At 39.1% G+C, this 23,971-nt stretch overlaps 1 protein-coding gene across 2 annotated transcripts in view; it reads left to right on the top strand.

The window, feature by feature from the left end:
- FTO (FTO alpha-ketoglutarate dependent dioxygenase) overlaps nucleotides 1-23,444 on the top strand; it is a 247,020-nt gene extending 223,576 nt beyond the window's left edge. For both annotated transcript variants that reach the window (XM_040570875.1, XM_040570876.1), the window contains one exon: nucleotides 15,945-23,444. In XM_040570875.1, the coding sequence (XP_040426809.1) occupies nucleotides 15,945-16,086 (142 nt within the window). In that variant the 3' untranslated portion in view covers nucleotides 16,087-23,444. The remainder of the gene's footprint in view (nucleotides 1-15,944) is intronic.
- Nucleotides 23,445-23,971: the final 527 nt, after the last annotated feature.

The raw sequence follows: 23,971 nt of genomic DNA, 5'->3' as shown, positions 1-23,971 counted from the left end.
CCCCTGATTTATGGCAGTCAAGAGCTACAAGACAATTCAAAGTTACTATGGAAAAGTTATGTTCTTCTTTAGCAGATATGAGTCTTGACGTAAAGTTTGAGTTTAGACAGTCTTTGTATTTAAAGTTGTGATTATCGACATGATTATAATGCTTGTGGTAATTCCAATGGACAATAATGAACACAGTAATGAAAACTGTACAGAAATTCAAACTCAGTGCTGCAAATGAATCTCAGATGCTGTAACTTGCAGATCTGTTCATCCAAAAAGTGTGAACAGCAAGTTAGCAGTCTGCTGAAAAACTTGTCTTTCCATCAGTCCCTTAGCAAGGGCAGGAGGTTATTGGGACTAATCGAGTTGTTCTTCTGGTCTTGTGGGTATCCAGTGAGGCCTTACCGTTTCCCAGATGACCTTGGTCCTGTAATGTACTGTAAAGGACTGACTTTCTCCATTAATAGTTTGTTTGCGAGAGCTGGAAAGGTGACTTGTAATACAGCTGCTTTTTCCTTCCATAATCACATTTTGAACAAGCAGATGATGTCCTTTGATTCAGTTTGACCTTGTATGTTATGGTCATTCCAGGATGCTTTAAGAGAAACAATGTAAATGAAGTGAAGCATGCAGTGGAATTGTTTTCTTATCTGGAATACATTTGAGAAATTACATGGAAATTTGTAATTATAGTTAAATATATGTGCATATGTACCTTTTGGCCAATTCTCCTTTCAGTTTAAAAAAAAAAAAGTTATTTTATTAAAAAGTTAGACTTGTCTAAAACAGGTGTAAGAGAACTGAGAATATGGATGCTTTTAAAGGTTTTTATTCCCCACATCAGTTTTTTTTCTCCCTGTAGTGGTATTGGGTTCGAAGGCTAAGCTGATACTTTTGGGACTTTGACAATAGAAGTCTTCTCTCATCTTGCTGGAGTATCCATTCCGATTGAAATATATAATTTTACAGCAAGGCATATTGCGAGTCTTACTCAAAGTAAGCTCATTAAAGAATCGTGTAAAAATTTGAACACCATTGTATTAAAGATTTTTATGTCAGCTGTTTTGACTTCTGTAACAAGTTCCTAAATTTTAGTTTTTTATCCCTGTGCTAGCTGTATAACTGCATGGTTTCGAGGCAGGAATCTTTTCTTGATTTGAAGATGTCAGAAATGAAGTCTGTTTCTTTAATAGTTTGTCCCAGTGCGTGATTGACTTTGTTGTAAAAAACAGGCTATTCTGAATTTCTCTGGGCTCTATTTCAAACTCTGGCTTCCTCTGCTACAGTAGAGAGCTCTTTCATACAATGTATTTTCCTTCAGTCTATCAGTTTTAAATCTGATAAGTAAAGCAAATTGTGTTAATCACAAATTTTCCACCGATCTCCACAGTCTCTTTTCTATGCTCTCTTCAACGTACTTCTAAAAAGCAGGAAACAAAGCTATTCCCTTTTACTATCATATTAGTCTACCTAGTGAAATGCAGAAGGAGTAGGTACTATACTAGGAATTCATTTTGAGTTGTCTGGGATATCTATGTTGTTTTCAGATGCAGTGGTTTTGAGCACCGTCTCATCAGTTTTCCATCATCCTTCTCCCTATATTTGTGTATAGTTCTAAACAACATTTGGTCTTGATCACTAAATGACTTGGCAGCACTAGATCCTCTCTTTATATTTTGTACCATTCTATCAGTCTCTGTGCTACCTGCAAAAATTATCTTGTAGCGGATCATTCACATTTACTTTCCAAATACCGATTAGAACGTGACTAATACTGGCCATCATGTCAGTCTGGAGGAATCCCTTATGAGGGTCACCACTCAGTAATGATCCCCCATTTATGTTTATCATCATGTTAATTGTTAGCCATTACTTACTTCACGTAGTCTATGTTCTGTTGATGTTCAATGCTGCTTGGAAAAAAAAAATCTCATTCACTAGCTGGAGTAAATCAACTCACACTATTTCTCCATAGTTTCTCCTGGCAGATGAGCTTGCCATCTTGAAAGGTTTCGCCAACAAGATTTGTTTTCCAGACAAACATACTTGTTGACATGTTTTCTATCTTCATATTATCTGTCAAACAAACCCTGAACCAGCTTTTCTACTGCCTAGTGATATGCTACAGGGCCTGTAAATACCTCACATCCTCTGTCATGATAGTAGCATGAGGCTTTATAATTTAAATAATCTATGTAATAATAAATAAAAATAATCTATAATCTAACACGTTTTATAATTTGCAGGATTCTGTTTAAAATCAACATGGGGACACAGGGTTCTTCAGTCTGTTACAAGTTAATTACACGACTTAGTGCCAGACATTAATATGGCTGAGAGGCCTAGCTGCATGCAAAGGTGAATGTTCTTTTTTATTTCTGTTCTGAAGCAAGTTGAAGAAAAAAAAATGGTCTAAACTCTGCTAAAAGCATCCTGGCGCAAGATAGCTGACTTCCTCCAAGAAGAGGGGTTTTTACATTGTCACAAGATTACTTGATTCCTAGAATAAAATACTTCATTGTTTCTGAATGAAAAATATGAAAAGTAGACTGGAAAACAAGATTTTTTGACACCCCCCTCCAAATTTCCATAAGGCAAAGTTGCTTTCTTGAAGGTATTCTATCCTTCCAGTCAGATCGCAAACATACCTTGAAGTTTGGTACCTGATTAAAATTATGAGACAAAGGTAAATGAACAGTAATGTTGTGTCTTGTCAGGGGGGTGCGAATTGGGGAAGAAGGGCCTGGGGCAGGTCTTAAGGACTTCAGAAGAGCCTGCGGTTACAGGATGATTTCACCAGTGTTTCACTGTGGCTAGACAGACAAGCCGAGATAAGTAAACCAAGCCTGGTAAAGTCATTAAGGCTTGGAAAATGGAGATCAAATTGATATCTTCTAAAAGCAAGTAGCTAACCCAGGCCTGTCACTGTTTGGGCAGGATGTGTATGAAGGGATTGCATTTAGATGTTTTCAAGGAGAAACTAAAAGAAAGCAGCAGTGTTCTGCAGGCTCAATAGCAGTGAAAAGCTAGAAAAGCTAACATGAAAGTGGAAAGGACAAGCTCTGAAAACAAAGGTCTAAGAAAATGGGCTTTTCCTCTTGCTAAGGAATTTTTTTATCATCCCTAGATGCTCTCACAATAAACAGGAGAGCATGTGAAATTTCCCTGTAGAGCCATATGTATTTGAGAAATACAAACTACAAATTAACAACAACTCAGCAGGACTTAGGAAAGGAAACAAGAAGAAAGGACGTCTCCTGTTTGCACCAAAAAGAGGGGGATGGTGTAGCTATTGCCGTATCCCCAAAGTTTACGTTTATTCCATGTCATTAAAACAGGATAGAGTAACAGCATTTCAACAAAGAAGAAGATGAATGTATACTTTGCAGTTTAGATCAATACAATCAAAATATTATTTGAAACAACAAACTAAATAGGAGGAATATTAGGTCTGTTGCATGCTCAGGAAAGTAGAAGGGAAGATTTTGTGAGCATTTCATTGGAAGGAAGGGCTAATGTAGCTCAGATGGCAAGCAATAAAGTAGGGAAGATGGAGTCTGAAAAACAACATTGATAGACAAAATAGAATGGGGAAGGCCAAGAGCATCTATTTCTCAGGAAGTTCAAATAGCTGTTCTCCAGCAGGCATAGAACAAAGGAAGACAAAACAGTAGGTCTCCTGTGAGAGTAATGACCTGGACACTTCATTATGTGTATCTTTGTTTCCCATGAATCCACACAAAGCACAGATAGATGGACAGCTTATGGCACCGAACAGAAAACTTCTCTTTCCTGAGGCTCAAAAAATTATGCCATTACCCACATAATTTAAACGTGACAATGTGGCTACTACGCAGATTACTTGGCAGAAATCTCTGAAAAGTACTGCTAGTACATTATCATAGACCTGCCTTACTTCAAATAACACATGGAAGATGTATTCCCATTGCATAGTGATTTACAGAGAACAGGGCAGTGCAGTACAGTGACGAGAGATGAAATGCATGGGTAGGGACCAGGGCAGGGATGGGATGGCCACCTCAAGTTCCTAAGACATGTTGCAGTTAATCATGTATGTATATGAGGCTGCGCATCGAGCAGTGATGTTGTGATAGTCTCTAGGGATCCTGCACAGTGTAGCTTTTAAACTTATGCTGAACTTGAAATTTATTTGCAAGTTCCACTGAGCTAAGTGAAATTTAAATATGTGACTATGCATTTTGCTCAGTCCTGATAGAAGATTGAATCAGGTCCTTAATCATCTAATGCAAGCAGCCTTTGGAGTTCTGATTTGATATTTTAAGAGGAATTACATGACGGAATAACATAAGAGTAGCATTGCAGGTCAGTTGGCACAACAGATGTCAGCTTTGCTCATTAACAAATTTTAGGTTTTGTAAATATTTTATAATGAAGGATTAATCAAGAGAAATAACACAACCATTTAAGGATGAGTTTGAATTGTGCCTTGCAAATATCCACAATATAACACATCCGAACTGCTCTTATGACACTGGCACCATATACTTTATTATCATTAGAGTGTTCCCTATGGCAATAACTTCATCCAGAGAGAATTTCAAGAGTAGTTGCATTATCTATTGAAAAGCAATTTTTTTTAGTTTCTATTCAGGCAAGGTAGTTTTAAGAATAACTCTGAAGTTTACTCCGAAGGCCATTTTAATCGTCTGTAGATCTTATGATATTATGTTACCTTCTTTCGTTTGGAACTCACGGCGTAAGAAAGAAATAGAATGACATAAATTGGATGTTAGAAGAGTTCTGAAGGTAGACATCAGAAGAATTGAAGAGTAAGAAGAGAACTCAGCCTTATTTGTTATTTTCCATCCTAGAAAGAGAACAAAGCATCAAAAACATCAGCAGTGAAAGAAAGCTCAGTCAGAACTATATTATCATAACATATAAAGCAAGTGAGCTGGCACCACCAAAAGGTGTAAAGTCTGAGTCTGTGTCTTAAAATCGTTGATATTGTGATCAGAAAGATTCTTTACACCATAGAAAAATAATATGAAGAGCTGTATGCATTTGTTGTAATAGACATTTTAGGTTTTACCTGCTATTAGCATTTTGATACTAAGTTGTACTCACTTGGGTGAAAAAATCTTCACAATGTTGAGAGAATTGAGATCTACTGATAGGATGTTACAGAACAAGATCCTGCGCTTTTTTTTTTTTCAAGTACTCATGGAAATAATGCCTAGTTTGAATAGATTTGAGATGTAGACCAAGAATATATAGACTTGTCACATACTTCATAATATACTCTAAGAAGAAGCATCCTAAATGCTCCCAAGCTCTTTGGCATTCCACTAAGAATGAAGCCATCAGCAAGTTACAGTGGTAATGAGACTCGGCTGAGATGGGTTATTATTTTTTCTGCATCTTGTCTCTCTCACTTATTATAATATACAATAAGCAGCTACTGTCATTCCCCTGTATGATCACTGGTTACTAATCATTTGCACTGATTTCATTGGAAGTTGCCAATTTTGGATGAGATTTCTCCAGCAGACTCCTTTTATTCTTCATTGTCACCGTACGATTTTTATTCATGTCTGGAGGTACTGTAGCGTTTCCTGGGCTATCAAGCCTATTTTCCTGCCAATACTGGAATTTTCTTAGTGGTATATTTTGTAGTGATTTATCCATAATATATCACTGAATAAAGCAGCGGTCGTGGAGAAATTCTGCAGTGATTCAAATGTGATTAGTTACTCGAGGCTTTTTTTTTAATTCCAAAACTTGATTTCTATTTTTGAGATTCTCTGCCTTTCTTGTATCTGTTCTCTCATTTCCCTACTATTTCTTCCCTTCTGCTTCTGCCTTGTGTTGACCTGAAGGAAACTGTGCTTTAGTCCATGGGATCACATTGCTCTTATCATATTGGTTCCAATGTATGTTATAAACATCCTGGTTGCAGACTACAACCATGGTGCATTACATGGGAAGGCAGTGTAGTTCTGTTGTACAGTAAGCAATTCTTTTCATTTTGTTCCCTAAGCCATGTAGGAGTTCAAAGCCATGTCTCATGGTAGGAAGAAGACGTGAAAATGTGGTGTAAGCTCTTCTTATATATGTGTGCATGCGTGTATGCATGTATATGTAGAGATGTTATGTATGTACGCATGCGTATTTCTATCACAAGTTATAGTTCTTCACTTCTCTCTGGACATAGGGAGTTACTCTTGTCATGGTTAGGCTTTCCCATATGGTGCTTGCTATCTGTCTATTGTAGTTTCTTTTTGGTTAACGAAACATGGAAATTCCCTGAAATGCACCAAAGCTAGTGAGAGCTGCATGTTAGCAAGGCTGAGAGCAGGTGGGCACCACGGGTCCTGGGGCAGGATGTCCATTTGGTGTCACTCTCCCTAATAACCTCGTATCAGCGATGAACTGTTTGGTGTCAAACCATGTGCAGAGTCCTTTTGCCACAGTAGTTACTAGGAATATCTAAGGTCTGCTGTTCCCTTTTGCTCCCAGGTAGTGCCCCTTCTCTGTTACCCTTCCCTTGGCCCTAATGGAGGAGATGGGATTTTGAGGATGGGTGGTGGAAGGAGCTTGCAGAGTGTCACAGGAAGCTCTTAGAGCTGAAAGGGTTACATGGGTTTGATGCTGAAAAGATACAGCCCGTTTCTATCCAGCCTGATTTAAGTATCAAGTAATATGGTTACTTTTGCTTGCATTCAGTCCTGCTGCTTTTGATTTTACTTTGCACCTGTAACAAATAGGGATTTGTCATACAGTAGTTTTTTAGTAGGACATTAAATGGCAGCCCATCCTCCTGCAGTGTCCTCTGAAAGCATGCTACGTTTACATTTCTCCTTGGCTGTATGACCTCCACATAAAAGGAGTGCAAAAGATAAAGTGAGACTGTAAATGATGCTGGAAGCATCATTAACTTTTTGCGTGGCATTCATTTGGAAAATATGGTGTCTTTAGAAGAATGTGCCATATGCATGGCTCAGCCCCAAATGTTCCAGCAGTCTAATACTGGCAAGGGAGGGCATCTGTAATCCCCTGGGAAGCAGTCTGTTGAGATTTCCTTTTCTCCTCTTTGTTGATTTTTATTTCCATTTCCTTTTCCTCTCTCTTTCTCAGTCACTTAACGCCATTCTGCACAGCGGAGGGGAGCATCTGGCCCTAAGTAAACACCCAATAAAGTAAGTGGGGGAAGTTCACAGCTCCCTTAGTGCTATTGTGTCTGTCTGTCTGGCTGTGGACTCAACATGATAACCATGCATCGATTTACATTGTCCAGACTATCTTCACAACCAGAAGTGTTAGAAACCTTATTTTAATAGAAGCTTAGATTCTGGAGAATAGTGTAAAACCTCTCCAAAGGCTCCAGATCAGCAATTCCATCTGTGTTTCTGCAAATGTAGAGGAACAATGCTCCAGCTGATTATGCAAACAGAATGAAAATAGTTATTTTAAAAGTGCATAAAATCAATACTTTGGGGAAAACAAGTCAGCTGTGCTTATACTCAGTGTACAGCAGACATTTTGTTTCTTTGTCTGAAAAAATCATAGGAAAGCGACTATCACAAGTGAAATAAAACAGCCAATCATACAGTGTAACGGAGGGAACATCAGACACCTCAGCAAAGGCTTAGAGCATTTTAGGTTCCTTTTGAGAGAATATAAATTATATTGAGGCTGATATATTTCTATGTTGTTTGAAGTCAAAGCCAAATATTCTCAGCACAGAGGGAATAACCCAAATCCCGATGCTGATAATGAAAAGTTTATAACTAAATCCATGTCTGTGGTGCTGAAAATTTCCTCCTAAATGCTGTCTCTTTTGGACTGATGGGATTATTTGCAAGTATTGGTATGAAGGTGTGTGTACATAAATATGCATAAACATGCTCCTCGTGCAGTCAGGGTACCTTGCTTCTGTACATATTATTCTAAAAATAGGAAACAAAAGCATCTGAGAAACAGGGCTGAAAGAGAACAATTTGAAGACCTATAGGTTAAAATGGATTAAACCTCATCTTTCAGCAAATGCTGTGTTTATTCAGAGTTTCTCTGGGGAATTTCCCTACCCCCTACACTTTATAGAGAGTAGTGATGTTTCTTAATTAAAAAATCAAACAAACATGGAATGGAGACTGCCCCACACAGCTATTCTCTGGTGGGAATAGGAGACACCCTGATTGTCTCATGGACAGTTTCTAGGTCTGTGGGACTGAGGCCACAAAGGAAAGGAAAGGTTCTGTCTGGGGAAGTCAAGTTTTTATTGCTCACCCTAAGCCAGCACTGTACTGGTTGGCTCTGCTGTTCCTGCAGTGCCATATCCTAGGAAATCCCCTTTGGTAGGGTACAGTTGGTGGACATGATGAGGAAGGTGTCTGATAATCTCATCAGAAGTATCTTTTGGGTAGATTTCTCTTTATTGATTTGCCCACAGTGGAGATGCGGTTGGAGTCCACCAGTGCTTTGGTTGCTGATACTTCAACATTCAAAGGGTACTAATAGGTTGTGTTTTTCTCATATTTAGGTGAATTACAATTTGAGTAGAAGTAGCAACACTGGCATTTTCAAGTTCACTTCACTGTCACTTAAGCCTCTTTAGTGTCAGGTTCATTTCTCTCTCTCACACCTCTCTGTGGAACAGGAAAACACTCTCTGCAGGCTGGAAGATGTATTCTGCTGTAGATTCACTTTGCAGAAGTACACACAAGGGTAATGCTGACAGATTTCAGCCTGTCCTACCAGGTCACTAATGATGCCTCAGGATATTTCAGCAGAGTCCTCATTGCAGTGAAATTAGTGACTTTGCGGCATAAAGGTCTTGTATGCTCTTGATTGTAAAATTTGGTTCTGTACTAAGGACCAAGTGCATCAGTGATGCAAATCATTATCAGCTTTTGAAAGAAGGCAGGATCAACCTTGTAACGTGCCATCATGTTTGTACTTGAGTATTTGTGCAGCTGATCCTAAGTTTTTCCAAGGATTAAAATTTAAGTAATACTGCCTCCATCCCTTCCTAAATCTGGCGTTCTCTTTTCCATATCTGGAAACTAACTCATGTTGTCAATTCTGTCCCTTCTACAAATGCAATTCCTGTTCTCAGCCATTACGTCTGGCTGGGCTCACTCTAGTTACAGCACATGAAAGAGTATCAGCAGTGGCTATTGTGAGCGGGACAGACTATTTGGGTATACACTGGGGATTAGACGTTCAAAAGAGTAAGCTCAGTGCTCTTTCCATCTGGCCACTTCATTTCACTGCCTGTTTGGGACCAGTACTTCTGAAATCTGCTTTGCAAAGTCAAATATTGATGTCATTTTATTTGTTCTTAAAAGACAGTAAACCTTAAAAGGTTTTAGTTGTGCAGAGCCACAGTACGACAAGCATGGAACAACTGAAATGTAAATCTCATGTCTTGGGTCAGATCTCCATAAAAAAGTACTCCTGGGAGAGCACAGCAGTGGTCTCCTCTGATACAGTTGATCCAGGCTGGATCCGTGCAGAAGAAAGGTGCCGGTGCCATAATGGCTGCGTGCATTTTGCCCCTGATGGAAGAGCTGCCATTTCTTCAGCTGTGTTTGTTTTCAGGGTTGTTCTTTGTGTTTTTTTTCATGTGTCTGTTCTCCTGAATGGCCAGGCAAGCTACCTTATCCATCTGTGAAACCCCGACATTTCTGCAGTCGCTCTCAGCCTGGTGCAGCAGAGCTCTGGAATCCAACACTGGGTGCCCCAAAGCTCTAGCCAGGTTTCTTCATATATGACAGATAGAATTGCCCCCGGCGTTTGACCCCCTTATTGTTCCGGGGGGGGGGGGGGGGGGGGGGGGGGGGTCAGGTAGGAGCAACGCAGGCTTGGGGTGCCCGTCTCCTGCAACTGGTGTCAGAGGTCAGCCCTCTCACCGGTCAGCTGCCCAAATTCCCCGTTCATCACTACTGGCATGTAACGGACATGCTGACAAATAGAGCTAGGTATAAAAAGTGCAACAGGCTACCTGATGGCCTTAAACCTTAATTAGTGGTTAGAAATTTGCACTTGTCACCAGCTTCTGTGACCAGGCAGGTGCCTGGAGTAGAAAAAAAATACTAAGGCATATTGTAATTTCTGAAATTGCTAATACTGTAATGGGCATCCACGTGGAAAGCAGCTGCTTTTCATATTTCTCCCCCCGCCCTCCCATTCCATTTTATCAGCAGTGACATTTGTCCTTACACCTTTTAATTTTTTATGAAGATAAATGAAAGTTCGGTTCTTCAATAACAGGGGTGACTTTTTCAATCCTTTTTAGAGGCTTTATCTCAATATCCTATCCATGTCCAAAGGTGAAGGAGAATATGTATTTACAGCATCAATTTGAGGGTTTACTTCAGAGTTTCTCTATTCTTTTTGAGCAATGCAGTTTGATAAACCAGTTTTGTTTTTGTTTTTTTTTTCTCTGTGGCAACTTAGAAGTTACAGGACATCACATCTTGTGATAGCATATTTTGTTAGCTGAGTTATAATGCCAGTAATTTCACAACTGTTGTGTGTTAAAAAAAAAAAAAAGTATGCCTTGCTAAATTATACTTTGAGATTATACTTTGAGAAACTGTATTCAGCCTGTTGAATTTTTGCACAGTTACTTTTAAAAAATAACATTTTTTATTATTATCCTTACTAGCTCATGTCTGTTGTGAGTGGTTTCTAAGAAAGGATTTGGATTGTAGTGTTGGTCTTCCTGAAATGCCTGGAAGTTTCAACTTTGACTTAAGTGCTTACAGGATTTAATTGTGATGCATTCAGCAGCAGAAGTGAATTTGTCATACCTGTGAATGAGATGCACTATTTAGAAAAAGAAAAATCAAGGTTAACACATTTGGGTAGTTGTTCTCATGTATCTAATCTCATATTTTCTCTGTTCTTTGCATAAGAAGTCAGGTAGCTGAGAGTGCAGTTTTCTCTTGCATGCGCTTTAGCAACTAAGAATATGAGCTTGCAATGACATAGGATAATCCTAATATTGAGATTAGAGCAACTACACATAATTTGCGTAAAAATTTCTTGGGTAAGGAAAGGAAGAAGAAGTAAAAATCCAAATTTGCAAGCAAAAGTCTATGTACCGTGCACCTTACTATTAGGATTTGTGTTCACACAGAAGAGCTCTGTGTTGGAATGGCAATAACCCATGTTTGAGCAGATCCAAGTTTGCAAAGTCATTGTGAATCTTAAAAATGGAAGATGCAGTCTAAAGAAATTATGCCTTACTCTGAGCAACATCCATGTTAGCAATGTCATATCATTTTAGCCAGTGTCAGTGTGGGATTAATGAATGCGTTCGTCTCAGTAGGGTGATCCACGACCTGTGTGTACCTGCGCCATTGCTTTAAAAAATATTCTGAATTTCTGCATAACAGCTCAATAACACCTTTACTCTAGCAAGATTGGAGGGAGAAATAACTCCCATATAAAACATAACGTCAGGAATGCTGGAATAAGCATGTAGGGGAAAACGGGTACTTTTGTACATAGAGAGCACATATCTCCTCCTCCCTTTCTGACCATACGTAGATGGGGAAGGTGGCCAGGCCTGCATTCCTTGACGTGAAGGACCTTGTGAAGTTCCCCGTGCTCTGCCTTGCAGCTAAATCAGTACCATCGAGGAGACGGGACCATGCAGATCATCTCTTCACTCTTAACGTGCCTTTGCAGTCTGAGCCACAAATTGACACCTGTTGATCTGATTTGACTACACTTCTGTGGAGCAGACAAAACAGTGCGGTGGAATCCAGGATCCTAGATAATAATTCTTATTTGTGTTAATCACAGGCATCAGCAGAACCCAAAGGCTCCTTCTGGCTTGTATGCATTCCTGTTCCTGCCATTGGAGCAAAAAAGTATCTGCTCTGAGGAAAGAGTGTTTTAAGTATATTGATACTTGATACTAAATAGTTGCAAAACTTAGCCCTTAGAAAGAAGTCTGTTTTTCAAATCAATGGCTCACGCATTACTGTAAAATCTATTGATTAAAAACAAAGCATAATGTTAGTCATTTAGTCAGTAGAGTGATGCAATAGTGAAATAAATTTATCCTTTGACTTTTGCATTAACCTTTTATTGACTGCTTGCATACTCGTAATTAACACACACTTTAGCTAGCTTGGTTAATTTTAGTATCATGATCAGTGTCCTCTAATGTAGCTGACACCCTGATCATCAAAGTGTCAGTGCAGCCCAAGGGACCATAACCAGGCAACTCTCTGTGCCAGTGAGCGTACACCTGCCTCGGGGAAAGTAGCCACCTTCCAAGGGAAGGAGTCAGACCTTGTCACACCAATGCCTGTCATGACTTATGTTAATATTCTGCTGTTGGTAAACGTGAACGAGCAAAGTCCATTTGACAAACATGAACAAAAAGGGAATCAAAAGCCTGTGAAGATTACGTGGGAGAGAATGTGCGCAGCAACAGTAGCCTGTTGTTCCATCAAAATGGGCTTTTTGCATTGGAACTGGCACAGGTTTTGATTGGTTTAGCAAGAAAGAAAGGGCCAAGGAGTTCTGTGCATTCTGCACACCTCTAGACATACAAATCATGCTTTTCTGATATGTTGGTAAACTTGTATTATCGAGGTGTTAGAGCTAAATTGCTCAGAAATATGTCATGGCAGTTGTTCCCTACTCCTCTTTATTTGGCATCTTTTCTTCCACATCTCAGAGCATGTGGCATTTCCACTCTTAACACATTTTGTACATAAAATATACAGGCATTAAATTTACTTTCTTTTGGAGGCTTGACTTCGTTAACAACTCAAATAACAGTTTTTAATTAACAAATAATATTATAAATCTTGTTACTTTCCCACTACCACCATACTTTGATGACTGCAGTGTTTCCCACATGGACCCTCATCTATTCCTTTGTATCTGGGAAAAGACAGGAATTCTGGCTGTTCTGAGTTATCATTGCTAACCCGAGTTAGCAGTGATTTTAAATAACTGCAATTTTCAAGTGCCTTTGATTGCTCGGCTTCAGCTGAAAATTTTGCTATCCTTTTACAGAATCTCCAGGTCTTTAACTCTGCTACAAATTAAAGAGCACTGTAGGAGCAAGTTCTCCCACAATTGTGCAGAAATTTATTAAGAACAATAGTAAAATATATCCATCCGGAAAGGACTGTTCTTGCATGCTAACTCCGAGTCAGAGTTTCAGCATGTATCTGGGTGAGTGCATACAAGCTCGTGGGTGTAGTTCAGGAGGACTGCATGACAGCCGGGCAGGTGAAGCACTGACTGCTTAGACGCCAGCCCTGTACCTCTGAACATGAGCAACCTGAGGTGACTTTAATGTCACTGGATCCTGCACAGGGACTGCCATTTTGGTCAGAGCAGGTGACTCACAAAATGCAAAAATGTCACATTCACTGCTATTCGTGCTAGTGATGTAAAGCAAAACATTAGAAATGCTTTAGAGAAAGACAGAGGAGCTGTGGGATTGCAGAATTTGGAGTATTAAGGCACTGTTCCCCTTTTTTGCACTTTTGCAGCATACTGATACGTTTGTCATCAGACTTGCACAGGAAGTCCAAGGACCTGACACACTTCCATCCCTGTAATCCCTCACCTGGAATATATGGCTAACACTTCCCAAGTGTGTGGTCGCTGAGAGTTAGGGCACACACGTAGCTGTGGGGTGGCCTTTTGGAGATGGCTCTGTAAGAAAACCAGAGAAGGGAAAGTAGTGGCTGGAAGAGCTGCTCATGGGCTGCCCACTCACAGCATCGTTAGTGACTTCAGACACATTTACAGTGACAAATGCCCAAAACCCAAAGGTGAGGGAAAAGCTGGCCAAGCAGTCTGTGAAAGAGAGTGAGGGGAAAAAAGAGACATTAAAGGTAAAAAGGAAAAAGGGAAAAAAAAAAGGGAGACCTTAAATGGTGAAGGTGGTGTTTTTCCTCTCAATGAAAATTCTTTTGTTAATAGCAAATGAGTGAGAGAGAGAATGTTAATTATTATAAATTGAGTTTTGCAGACCACATAATATGCCTGCAGTATTTACCAGCTGAGCTTCTTGATTTGTCATCTGCAATAATCTGTACATGGTTAATTTATCCACTCTTAGATTGAAATGCTTAGACTGGAGTATCTTATACTACCCAGCAAATTGAACGTATTATTTTGTGCCAAGACAGAAAATAAAGCAAGATTTTAAAAGCCTTATAGAGTTATGCTGTAATTAGTTTCAGCTTTCCCTGCATATTAATTTTCTCCTGTTCCTTTATATAATTTGGAAAATGTCTCCAGAACATGATGGCACAATCAGTTAAGTACCTCTCAGAACTCATACACTAAACTGCATTTGCTCTAACAACTATTATAAAGCCTGCAAAACAAATCCTCTGTTATTCTGTACAGTGCAGCTTATCAATGCAAACAGTTTAATATTTATGCTAAGAGGATTGTCAGAAGTAGCTTCTGTTCCTTTAATTCTTGTTTTAAATAAATAATGAGAACATTTAAACACATTACTCTTCCCAGGGCCCTGAGGTCGGCTAATCTTATTATTTATGAAGTGATGTGCTACATAATAGTACTTAGTGCATGTTAACAGATGCTATTATCAGGGGCTGATGTGGAGAGCTGAAGATATATTGGAATGTTATGTGTTAATACTGTCCTTGCAGTGTAATGTACGATGGATTGAGTGCCCAGGATGCTGGTGCGGCAATTAACCACACACCAACATGGGTGTAAAGCTGAAGTATGTTTTCTCAGGGGTATTACACTGCCATTAATAATTCCCAAGAGACATCTTTCACTTGGAAACAGTCTCTTCCAGAAGGCCAATGATGTAGGCAAGGAAGTTACAGGTGTCAGTACTTTTAGAGTTCATTTTACAGGGATGAAAGCCACATATATATGTTTAAAAGAACTTTTAAATCATCGGAACAACTCAATTGTATAGAAACATAAAGTATAGACATTATTGAAAATGTCTTAAAAGAGATAGAAGCTTATTTCTGGGATTTGCTTCCTGTATCTTTGAAGAACTGCATTGACCTGCAGTATATACTGAAATTATAACGTGTAGCATTTTAATTTGTCTTGTCCCACTCCAAACATTAACTAATTAATCATCAACATGCAAATTGTTTGAGGGGATGTGAAAAAAGAGGGGGAGAAATCCTCATTGGAGTGTGACAATTTTTTTGTTGCAACACATTATATTAGAGCCTAATCTTAAGGGATGTGATGGTTGCCACTTAGAAAACTTTCCTCTGCAGGCTGAAGTTCACTTGAATATTATAATTAGACTTCAGTAGTATTGATGAATAATCCACTTAATAAAAAACACTGTAATTTAAACATTTTCTCAGGGGACTAACATACACTAACCTCTTAATTTAATTTTATTGAAGTTTTGCCCACCTATTCATCATTGGAAGTTGTTATTAACCTCCATTTCCATTTATCTTTATAGAATTTTCTCGTTTTATATTGCCTTTTTCAGAGCTAAGCAGGTTGATACACTTGTAAATCTCCAGAATCTACAAAGCTAGTCCGGCTTCTTTAATATTGTTTAATCTATCCCCCCTGACCTTAATGCAGTAAATTCAGTTTAATCTTTCTCAATAATCTAGTAAGATGTTGGAAACCGGCAAACATTTAAATCTGATAATGGTTTAATCACATACTTTAAATAACAGCTGAGATAATGAAAAAATAATTTACCATATAAAGGTACGCTAACTGAGTTTTCTCTGTGATTGGCTTTTGAGAAATCCCTATAGAAAATACAAAGCCTACAACAGAAGTCAACCTCACTATAACTGAACAACGCATTTGGTCAGATGATGTGTTTTTTTATTTTCATCCCTCTCTGTAAGTTAATGCACAAATGTATCCTTGCTGAGTGTTTGATTTCTTGATATGGTTTCTTGATGTAACTTTACTTAAGTAGTTCTTCTGCTTACTTTTCATTCCAGGTGCCAGTCAGAAGCAGCAGAGAGCTTGCCAGAAGACCAGAAACCGGAATGCCACCCCTTCTGGACAAATGATGAATGTAATATGCCTCTGCCATATGATCTTGAGGAAGTAATAGCTCACCTACAAAATCTTGTTCAGTAGGTAGAATATCAGGTGACCTTCCAGCCTAGAATTATTAATGCTCATCATTTGGAGTAAGTTTTTAGTTAGCATAAATCTTTTAATCTTTATGATTCCTAGGTTATGTGTTGGTTTATGTGTCAGTGCAGATTTTAGTGTTCTCCACACAGTCCCTTAGTTACCGTCTCACAACAAAACTGACCAGGCACCAAAACTACAGAAAGACTTGGCTTTTAAGATGTGAAGTCCAGAACACCAGCCTCTGTTCTTTCCTCTTCATTCAAATCCCCATTGATCCTGTAACCCATGGATAGTTGTGTTTCCACAAGTTCCCCAGACATCTACATTTTAGCTTGCATGAGTGCCTAGAACTGCCTCTGGCTCAGCAGTTTGAACAACAGAAAGCATAGCTTACACCTGTGACAAAGCAGAATCCATGATCTGGACATCCTAACGAGAGGCCAGCTTGGAGGGAGCCTGCTAGGTGTGTCCGGATAGAGCTGTGCACACAATATGGTAACATCTTTATCTAGTAATGTAGGCAGAGGTAGAGGAAATGGTGGAGAAAGTCCTTTATGGAATGGCTCCTTGTCAGAGCCTTTGTAAAATGGAGGAACTTGTGAAGGAGCATCCTGGCATAGATACTAAGCCTTTTCTGCTGTTTTTCATCATGGCAATTGTATGGTACTTTTTGTATTTCGTCAGAAATGGGTTTTGGAAATCACGAGCATGATGCTGACAGTAAGTCAGCCTCTCATGGCACCTGTCATCTCAAGGTGTGAAGCACTCCCAAGTACTAAACCCTTCATATACAAAATGGCGTTACATTGTGTGTGTAGAAGATCTGACGTGTCCATTATTAGACCTAAGGTGCATCCTCATTGTCTGGGTTTTGGGCAAGCTAGGCTTGCTTGCTAGTCTCATCCCCACACAATTTTACGTGCCTGTATGGCTTTATCAAGAACAACTGACAGTGTTTGTCCTGGTGGCTGGGTTTTAAAAAACTTTCCGAACTAGGGACTTCCTACCTGGACCCTCATGGGCATAGGCCTCTGAAAGAAAGTGCTCACAGGTTCAGTCCGAGGCGTGCACAGCTCTGCTGTGGCAAGACAGCTTACAGTTTGTCTTTTAGATGCTTCCAGGAAATTGGAAGATGTGGATTTGGACCTTTTCGGCCTAAGAACATAAATCTGCTGTCTCCTATTCCTGGTTTGTGCTCTAACAGATGCATAATTACATCTACCTTCCTTTAGGAAGAATGGCGTGATCCATCATTTGTACCTCTCAGAAGGGCCTTTGAGGCCCACACACGGGAGATTTCCAACATGTAGCAATATCTCGTGGGTTCCCTGGAACTCAGAATTCGTTTCCTAACCTTTGCTTTGTTTCTGCCTTTTGTGAATCCTACTCTGAGGCCAGGTTTCCCAGTACCTTGTCCAAAGAGCCATGGGTTTCCATTTTGGGTCAGGTCCCCTGACAAAATAGATTTAGGTTGTGTGATAGACGGCATGGCAACATCTGTGATGATCTAGCCATAAGAACAAATCCAGAAGACTATGAGAAATGAAGCTGCTATGATCTGGTTTGTAATAATATGCTATAAAAATAACAATTCTGTATTGGATAATGTCTTGAATGAGAGATTTTTCATTTTGTTAAGTTGCTATTCTTACTTGAGCTGGTGTATGCCTTTTCCTTCATCATAAAAAGCAGAAGAAAATTATATTACAGTAAAACAGCACTCAGTCTGTATTACCACTACAAAAAAAAAAAAAAGCAGTAAGATTCAGAGCTTGACATTGCCACCAAGAAATGGAATACGTCTCCTGTGTTAATCTTCTGTTTAAAATCGCTGCTGGGGCCAGGCTTACCCAGAGCATACCAGGATACTCTGTTGGCAAAGCGTTCTGTGCGTGGATGAGTACTGCTGAAAACTCTGCTTTTGACAGTGTAACATATGCCAGACCTCCCTGCAGCTAAAGAAGCTGTGCCAGCAAAAATTCAGTTTTAGTGGTATAAAACTGTGTCCACACCTACCAGCTTTTGCCAGGACAATTATATCAAGTAGAGGTTGTGCCTCTTAACACCTTTGACACAGCTATGCCAGCAAAAGTATAAAGGTCTGAGTCGAGTGTTTTCATTGTATTCCTGCACTTCTGCTAAGGCTGTTAGCCACCGTATTGAAAGCAGACTCTTTGAAAAATAAATTATTTAAATTAAGTTTAATTGTATTATAACTGTAATCCACACATCTATCTGTTGTCTCATGTGCCACAGATTTGTTGACATTTGGAGATCCTTTGTTATGGGCATAGCTTTTTCTTTCCTGCGCTATCTAAAGCTAGCTTTACCAGTGGGCAAATAGCATATATTTGGATTAATGCCACACTGAATACTGCTTACTTTGGAGATCACTTAGAGAAAAGCTAGCTGAAGATGTGGGAATTCTGCTTTTGAAAAAGGCAGTTCTCACAGAAACAGATATTGCTTTGGAAATGAGAAAGATAAATTCAAACAAGCTAATGATGTAACACTGTTAACACAGGGTTTGAGGGGATTGTTTGTTTATGTTACTTTATGATTTTTTTGTGTGTTTAATTAAGCTCTGCTAGAAACCATGGGGATCACAGTATTGAAATGAATCTGACAGCCATAAAAGGGTAGAGGAGGCACATCAGCGCTGTAGTTTCTAGCTGAAGCGGAGGCATAGCTATTAAAAAATGATTGGCAAATAATTATTTCCAGCAGTAGTGAAACAACACTGTTTTTTTGTTGTTGTTGTTATTGCTGTTTTTTTCTTGTGTTAGGAGAGTGGTTGCAGCAATAATAGAATGTTTAAAAATACATGATTCTGGGTCTTGCCTACGCTGCACATTTAAGCTAGTGAATTAGCTGAACTAGTACTAGCCTCGGTGTGGTCAAATAGCACTCAGTTAAGCCAAGGGTGGCAATGACAGACAACTGAAAACCTTTGGAATGGGTAATACCTAAGTTTCACTGGCAAAATACCAATAATCAAGTGGTTAAAGAGAATTAACCCTCTATGTTGCATTCAAGTCTCACATCATCTGAATCAGTGTAACTTGATTGAATTCAGTTGAGATATAGAAGTATATGGAGGTTTCATCTCTCCAAAGCCCACAGGAGTTGATGGCAAAGACATGAGTAAGGTTTATGAAACTGTTTGAAGCATGTAGTAATTCCAAAGGGTACCCCAAGAGAAGAACATGGTTAAAGGTAAAAGAAAACTGAGAGGTCAAATATAAGTTTTTGCTGTGTTTGAGGTATATACTAGAAGCAGGCAAATATTTCAAAGTTTTCTTTATTTTATTCAAATAATTTTAATGTAGTTCGTTTTGCAATGATACTTCAGCAATCCATTTGTATTCCAGCACTAAATAACCCGTTACCATTTTGGATGAGCTGAAAAACGCAGCCTCTAATGGATGTTCTGAGTATAGCAACTGTTTGCCAAGTCTGAATGCTGTAGATGCATAAGGACCAAGGTCAGTTTGTTTCAGGGAAGAGGTGAGAGCATAAATTAGCTTCTAACATTAGATTCAATGATTCTTTTAAAATGGTGAAGTTCATGGCTTTGCTTACATTTACTTTTCATCAGTCATGAAAGAATTAAGGTAAAATAGTTCACTTGCACGTGTGTGTCAGGCTAAATGGATTACAGAAGATACAGATCTGTTTGCCTGTCTGCACTTGCCTTTAGACAATATTCATCAATTTTACTAAAGCTACTGACTAAACATGGAACCAATACAAATGAAATGCTCAAGGCAAGGGCTTTCTTTAAAAATGAGATAGAGAGTTGGTTTTACACTCATAGAAAGAAAATGTTGGCAGAAAATGAAAAACTTCTATTGTTTATGTAATGCGGGGGATGAAAGGTAAAGGCCATTTTTAAGTAGTTGATAGAAAACTGCTGTGTTACGCCATGTAAATGATAAATGTTTTTATACTGCTTTATTCTTATCTCCGCATATGAAAATATTTTATCTTGTAGGTTCTTTCTTGTTGTTAAAAGGTTAAGTAAATAAAAAATATTAATCCCAGTACACTAGATTTTAAAGAAATCATGCTTATACTCTGAACATTACAGCAGATCCTGATTGTCTAAAGTGTAAATAAGAATGTTATGGGTAGTCACCAACTGGAAACTGTCCAGGATGGGTAACATGCAGCATAATAAATACCCAAATCAGTTGTCTTACTGTCGTCCAGATGCAGTTTTTAGTTTCACTGATAATGATGTAGCTTTACTTAGCAAGACATACTTGAAAGTCATTCTAGACCTTTTAATGCTGTGAGCCAGACTCAGGGATTCTAGTGACATAACAGGGGGGAAAAATAAATAAATACATTAATTAATACCAAAGTCTATCACAACAGATAATTAAAGTACCGTAGTGTGTTACCAGTAGGCATTGCTCCTTTCTCAGTTATCGTAGTGCAGTTCCCTTAGCCCTATGTCATGCAGTGGAATTTGGGCTAATGTAGCAGAGATGAAACTGGTTGATGTTGAAGGTGGGATGAGAGGAGGGGAAGAGAAAAGACATGCAAGGGATGTGCCGTCACAAGACCACAACTTTATTAACTTAACTCATGTGGGAATCATCGAGCAGTAACTTGTACAGTGCAGGTCCTGACCTCTCCCTTGATTGCTACCACCTGGTCCATAGTTAATGGTAGGTCCTTAACCCTCCTCGTGCCCCCAACAGCTGGTCCCCAGCTTTTTGCTGGGGCCTGACCACTGTCATCTTGTGCCCAGGTTACAGAGTTAGGAAGAGTGCTTGTTCCACTGTTAGGAACAGGCATGAGAAGCACTGTTCCCAAGCTTAGCCTCCACCTCTGTCCCACTACACCTCTATGGACTGTGTACCTCCATACAACATCTGTTTCCTCTTGAGGTTCAAGTTGTTGCAGCTCGTCTTCCGCTCTGCCCCACGGGGCTGGTGAGCTGCTGTGGGGAAGGGCCAGACAAACAGAGCACAGGCCACAGAGAGGTTCCTTGTCCCAGCAAAGACCACAGCAGACTGAAAAGCTCAGCCCTACGCTAATCTAGGGTTAGAGGGTGGGTGCTGTTAGGTAGTGATGAAGGCCTTGGGAGGAGAGGCCAGCACTCAGTGTTTCTAAGGACCCCCAACCTGCCCGATTCTGGCTGTCACTTCACCCCACCTGTAAGAGCAGAGGCAATCCTGAATAGCACCAATGTTCTTTTCCCTTTCCAGTCCAAATTCAAAATCATCACCTTTAATGTCACTGGGCTTGTGTCTTAATTTGCATTCATCTTTCCGATTCACCTTAGCCTGAGGCATTCATTGAACAAGAGAAGATAATTTATACGTTTGCAAAAAGACTGTACTTAGTAAGGGTGCAGAATTGGCTGAATAATATGTCAAATGAAAGCCAACAGATAACTGATAAAATGATCACATTAAAATGCTGATGTTTGGGAGTGAGCCCTTGGCACATGACATGAAAACTACGCTTTATCTGCTTGTTGCTTTGGAGCCAGCACTCAATTCACATGATAGAAAAGGACACGCTATTCTGCAGTTTACATCCTCTAATACCCTATTGGTTTTACAGTGCTGAATTTGGACACAAAAGTTGCTCTCCTCCCCCTCCATATCGTCAAATACTTGCTTTCATGCCAACACATCTTGGTCTGATTAGTTTCCTTGATTAGAGGCTAAAGTAAAAAGTCAGGTGTATAGGATTCCCATTATCCTTTATTCCTCTGGTTCTAAGAACAGGTCAGATAGAGTTATTTCAGTGAAAATGTGAACAATCAACTTCTGTTTACCATTAACCTTCAGTTTTCTTTTCTTAAAATCAAATCAGGGCTTGGTAGGCAGTTATTTTCATACACGTCCCTTGATCAGTGGAACAATCTGTCAAAAGCCATTAAAGCCTCTGTTAGGTTGAATTGCATTCAAAGCTAAGCTATCCAATCATTTAAAGGGCTATGATGATTGTTTTTAATACAGTATACATTTATTTCTCTCTCTGAGTAGTAGCATAACTTTGAAACTGAGCCTGTATGACTAGCGCTTTTTGCTATCAGCAATCCTGAGAGGCTTGGTTTGCTGTAGAAGGTGAATGTCTACGTAAAAGAGGAAAAAGTGAACACAGTGATATCACCTGTGTGTTCTCAGAAGTTTTTTCACTTCTTTCCTACTTCATTACATCAATCAAGGTGTAATGCATATGGAATGGGAAGACATTTTCCAAGCTCCTTTGCTCAAACATTTCACCAAAAAAATTAATGGCTAATTGTAGTAATATTTTAAAGTGGCTTTTGATCTTAAGATCTCAGGATGCTTTACACAAGAGAAACTGAGGTAGAGGTCAAATGTGCAGATGTGTTCTGAGTGCTAATGCTGAAGCAGAGCATACATAATGCCCCGTCACTGGCGTGTCCTGATTACTTCCAGTTAATCAGCTCCAGTTACGGGTTAAGGATGCTCTCAGAGAACTTTTTTCTCTAAAGATATATCTGAAAGCAGAGCTGGAATCTGCCCTTCTCATACAATATTTAACGTATTATTTAATTGTACAACACATGGTAATACATCTCATGTAATAGACATCTTTCAGGCCTCCTAATGCTTGATTAAACTTTAGAGTGAATCTTTTAGTTACATTCCAAGTCCCTGAGGTCTCAATGGGAAAAGGTGAATTTTACTGGAACTATTAAATTTTTCCACGGAGAATATGCAGAGAATATTACAGTACAATCCACATTCTTCTGGCTCTGTTTTAAATACATTCACTGGACAGCCCCCCAGGGTGGTGTAACTGCTGTACTAGGAAACTGAAGAAAATCCCCTGTGGGTATTTGGGTGCTATTTATCAAGGTGAAGATGCATTGCTGGAACATGCTGGAGTGCTTGTTATGCACCTGTTAGCACTTTTTGTCTGGTACCTATTTCATAGTCTGGTAGTACTTTACTGAGAGCACTACTTTTCTAGTTATTTTGATGAACATCCTAATAATTTATTACCCAAACATTATCAAAGCATTCCATGGTTCTTTCATTGCCGTTCTTTCCCTTCTGTCCACCAATGCCCTTTCTTTCCCATTTATTTCATTATTAATATTAATGCTATTAAGAAGTTGTGTTCTTTGTTAGGCTGTCATGGCTTTAAAGTGAGAAAACATAAAAACTGTATCAGGTAGCTTTTTCTCAAGTACATTTATTTTCCCGCCTATTTATTGCGACATTTTTGCTCATTGCTTATTTGCTATTGCTACATGTAATTTTTATTAAAGACTATCTGTATAAAAATGTGAGTAGTATATTTAGTTTTGTGTAATATATTTGCTAATTTACCCACATTTATAAAATAAATCACTTAAAGAATGTCTTTGTCTATCATTTTTCCTCCAGAAGGTGTTAGCTCTTATCATCAATACTTCATTGTTCCAGTAAATGGAAGAAGGACTAAGAGGAGCGTACTTTTCACGCCATTCAGGTGCCTACATGAGCAAATTAATTTTTGTAAGCTTCCTATATGCTGATTAGTGAGAGGTAAGCTTCTTCAGAGCAGCAAACTCAAAGGTACGCTGAACCTGCCCTTCAGTGGGGCATCTCTTTCTAACTGAACTGTACTACAAGCCCAAGCCAAGCGCCATAGTTATCCTCATCTGCTTGTGCGAACAGTTTGTTGATTGGAAATAAATAGGAGGTAATGGGGAGCTTACTATTATCATTGAAATTCTTGGAATTACATTCTGATTGTATTGCAGGTCTTCTAGTATGGAAGGCAGATTAATTTCCTTTACTTTGGTAAGACTCATACTATAAATGGACATAACTAACTGCCCCCACACACACTCTCCTTGTACTAGTGCTTCCCTCAATACAAATATATGGTTCTACTACTGAAT

The sequence above is a fragment of the Cygnus olor genome, chromosome 12, assembly GCF_009769625.2.
Source record: "Cygnus olor isolate bCygOlo1 chromosome 12, bCygOlo1.pri.v2, whole genome shotgun sequence".
Classification (NCBI taxonomy): domain Eukaryota; kingdom Metazoa; phylum Chordata; class Aves; order Anseriformes; family Anatidae; genus Cygnus; species Cygnus olor.
Note: the sequence above shows the minus strand (reverse complement) of the source record. Positions and strands in the feature narration are given on the sequence as shown.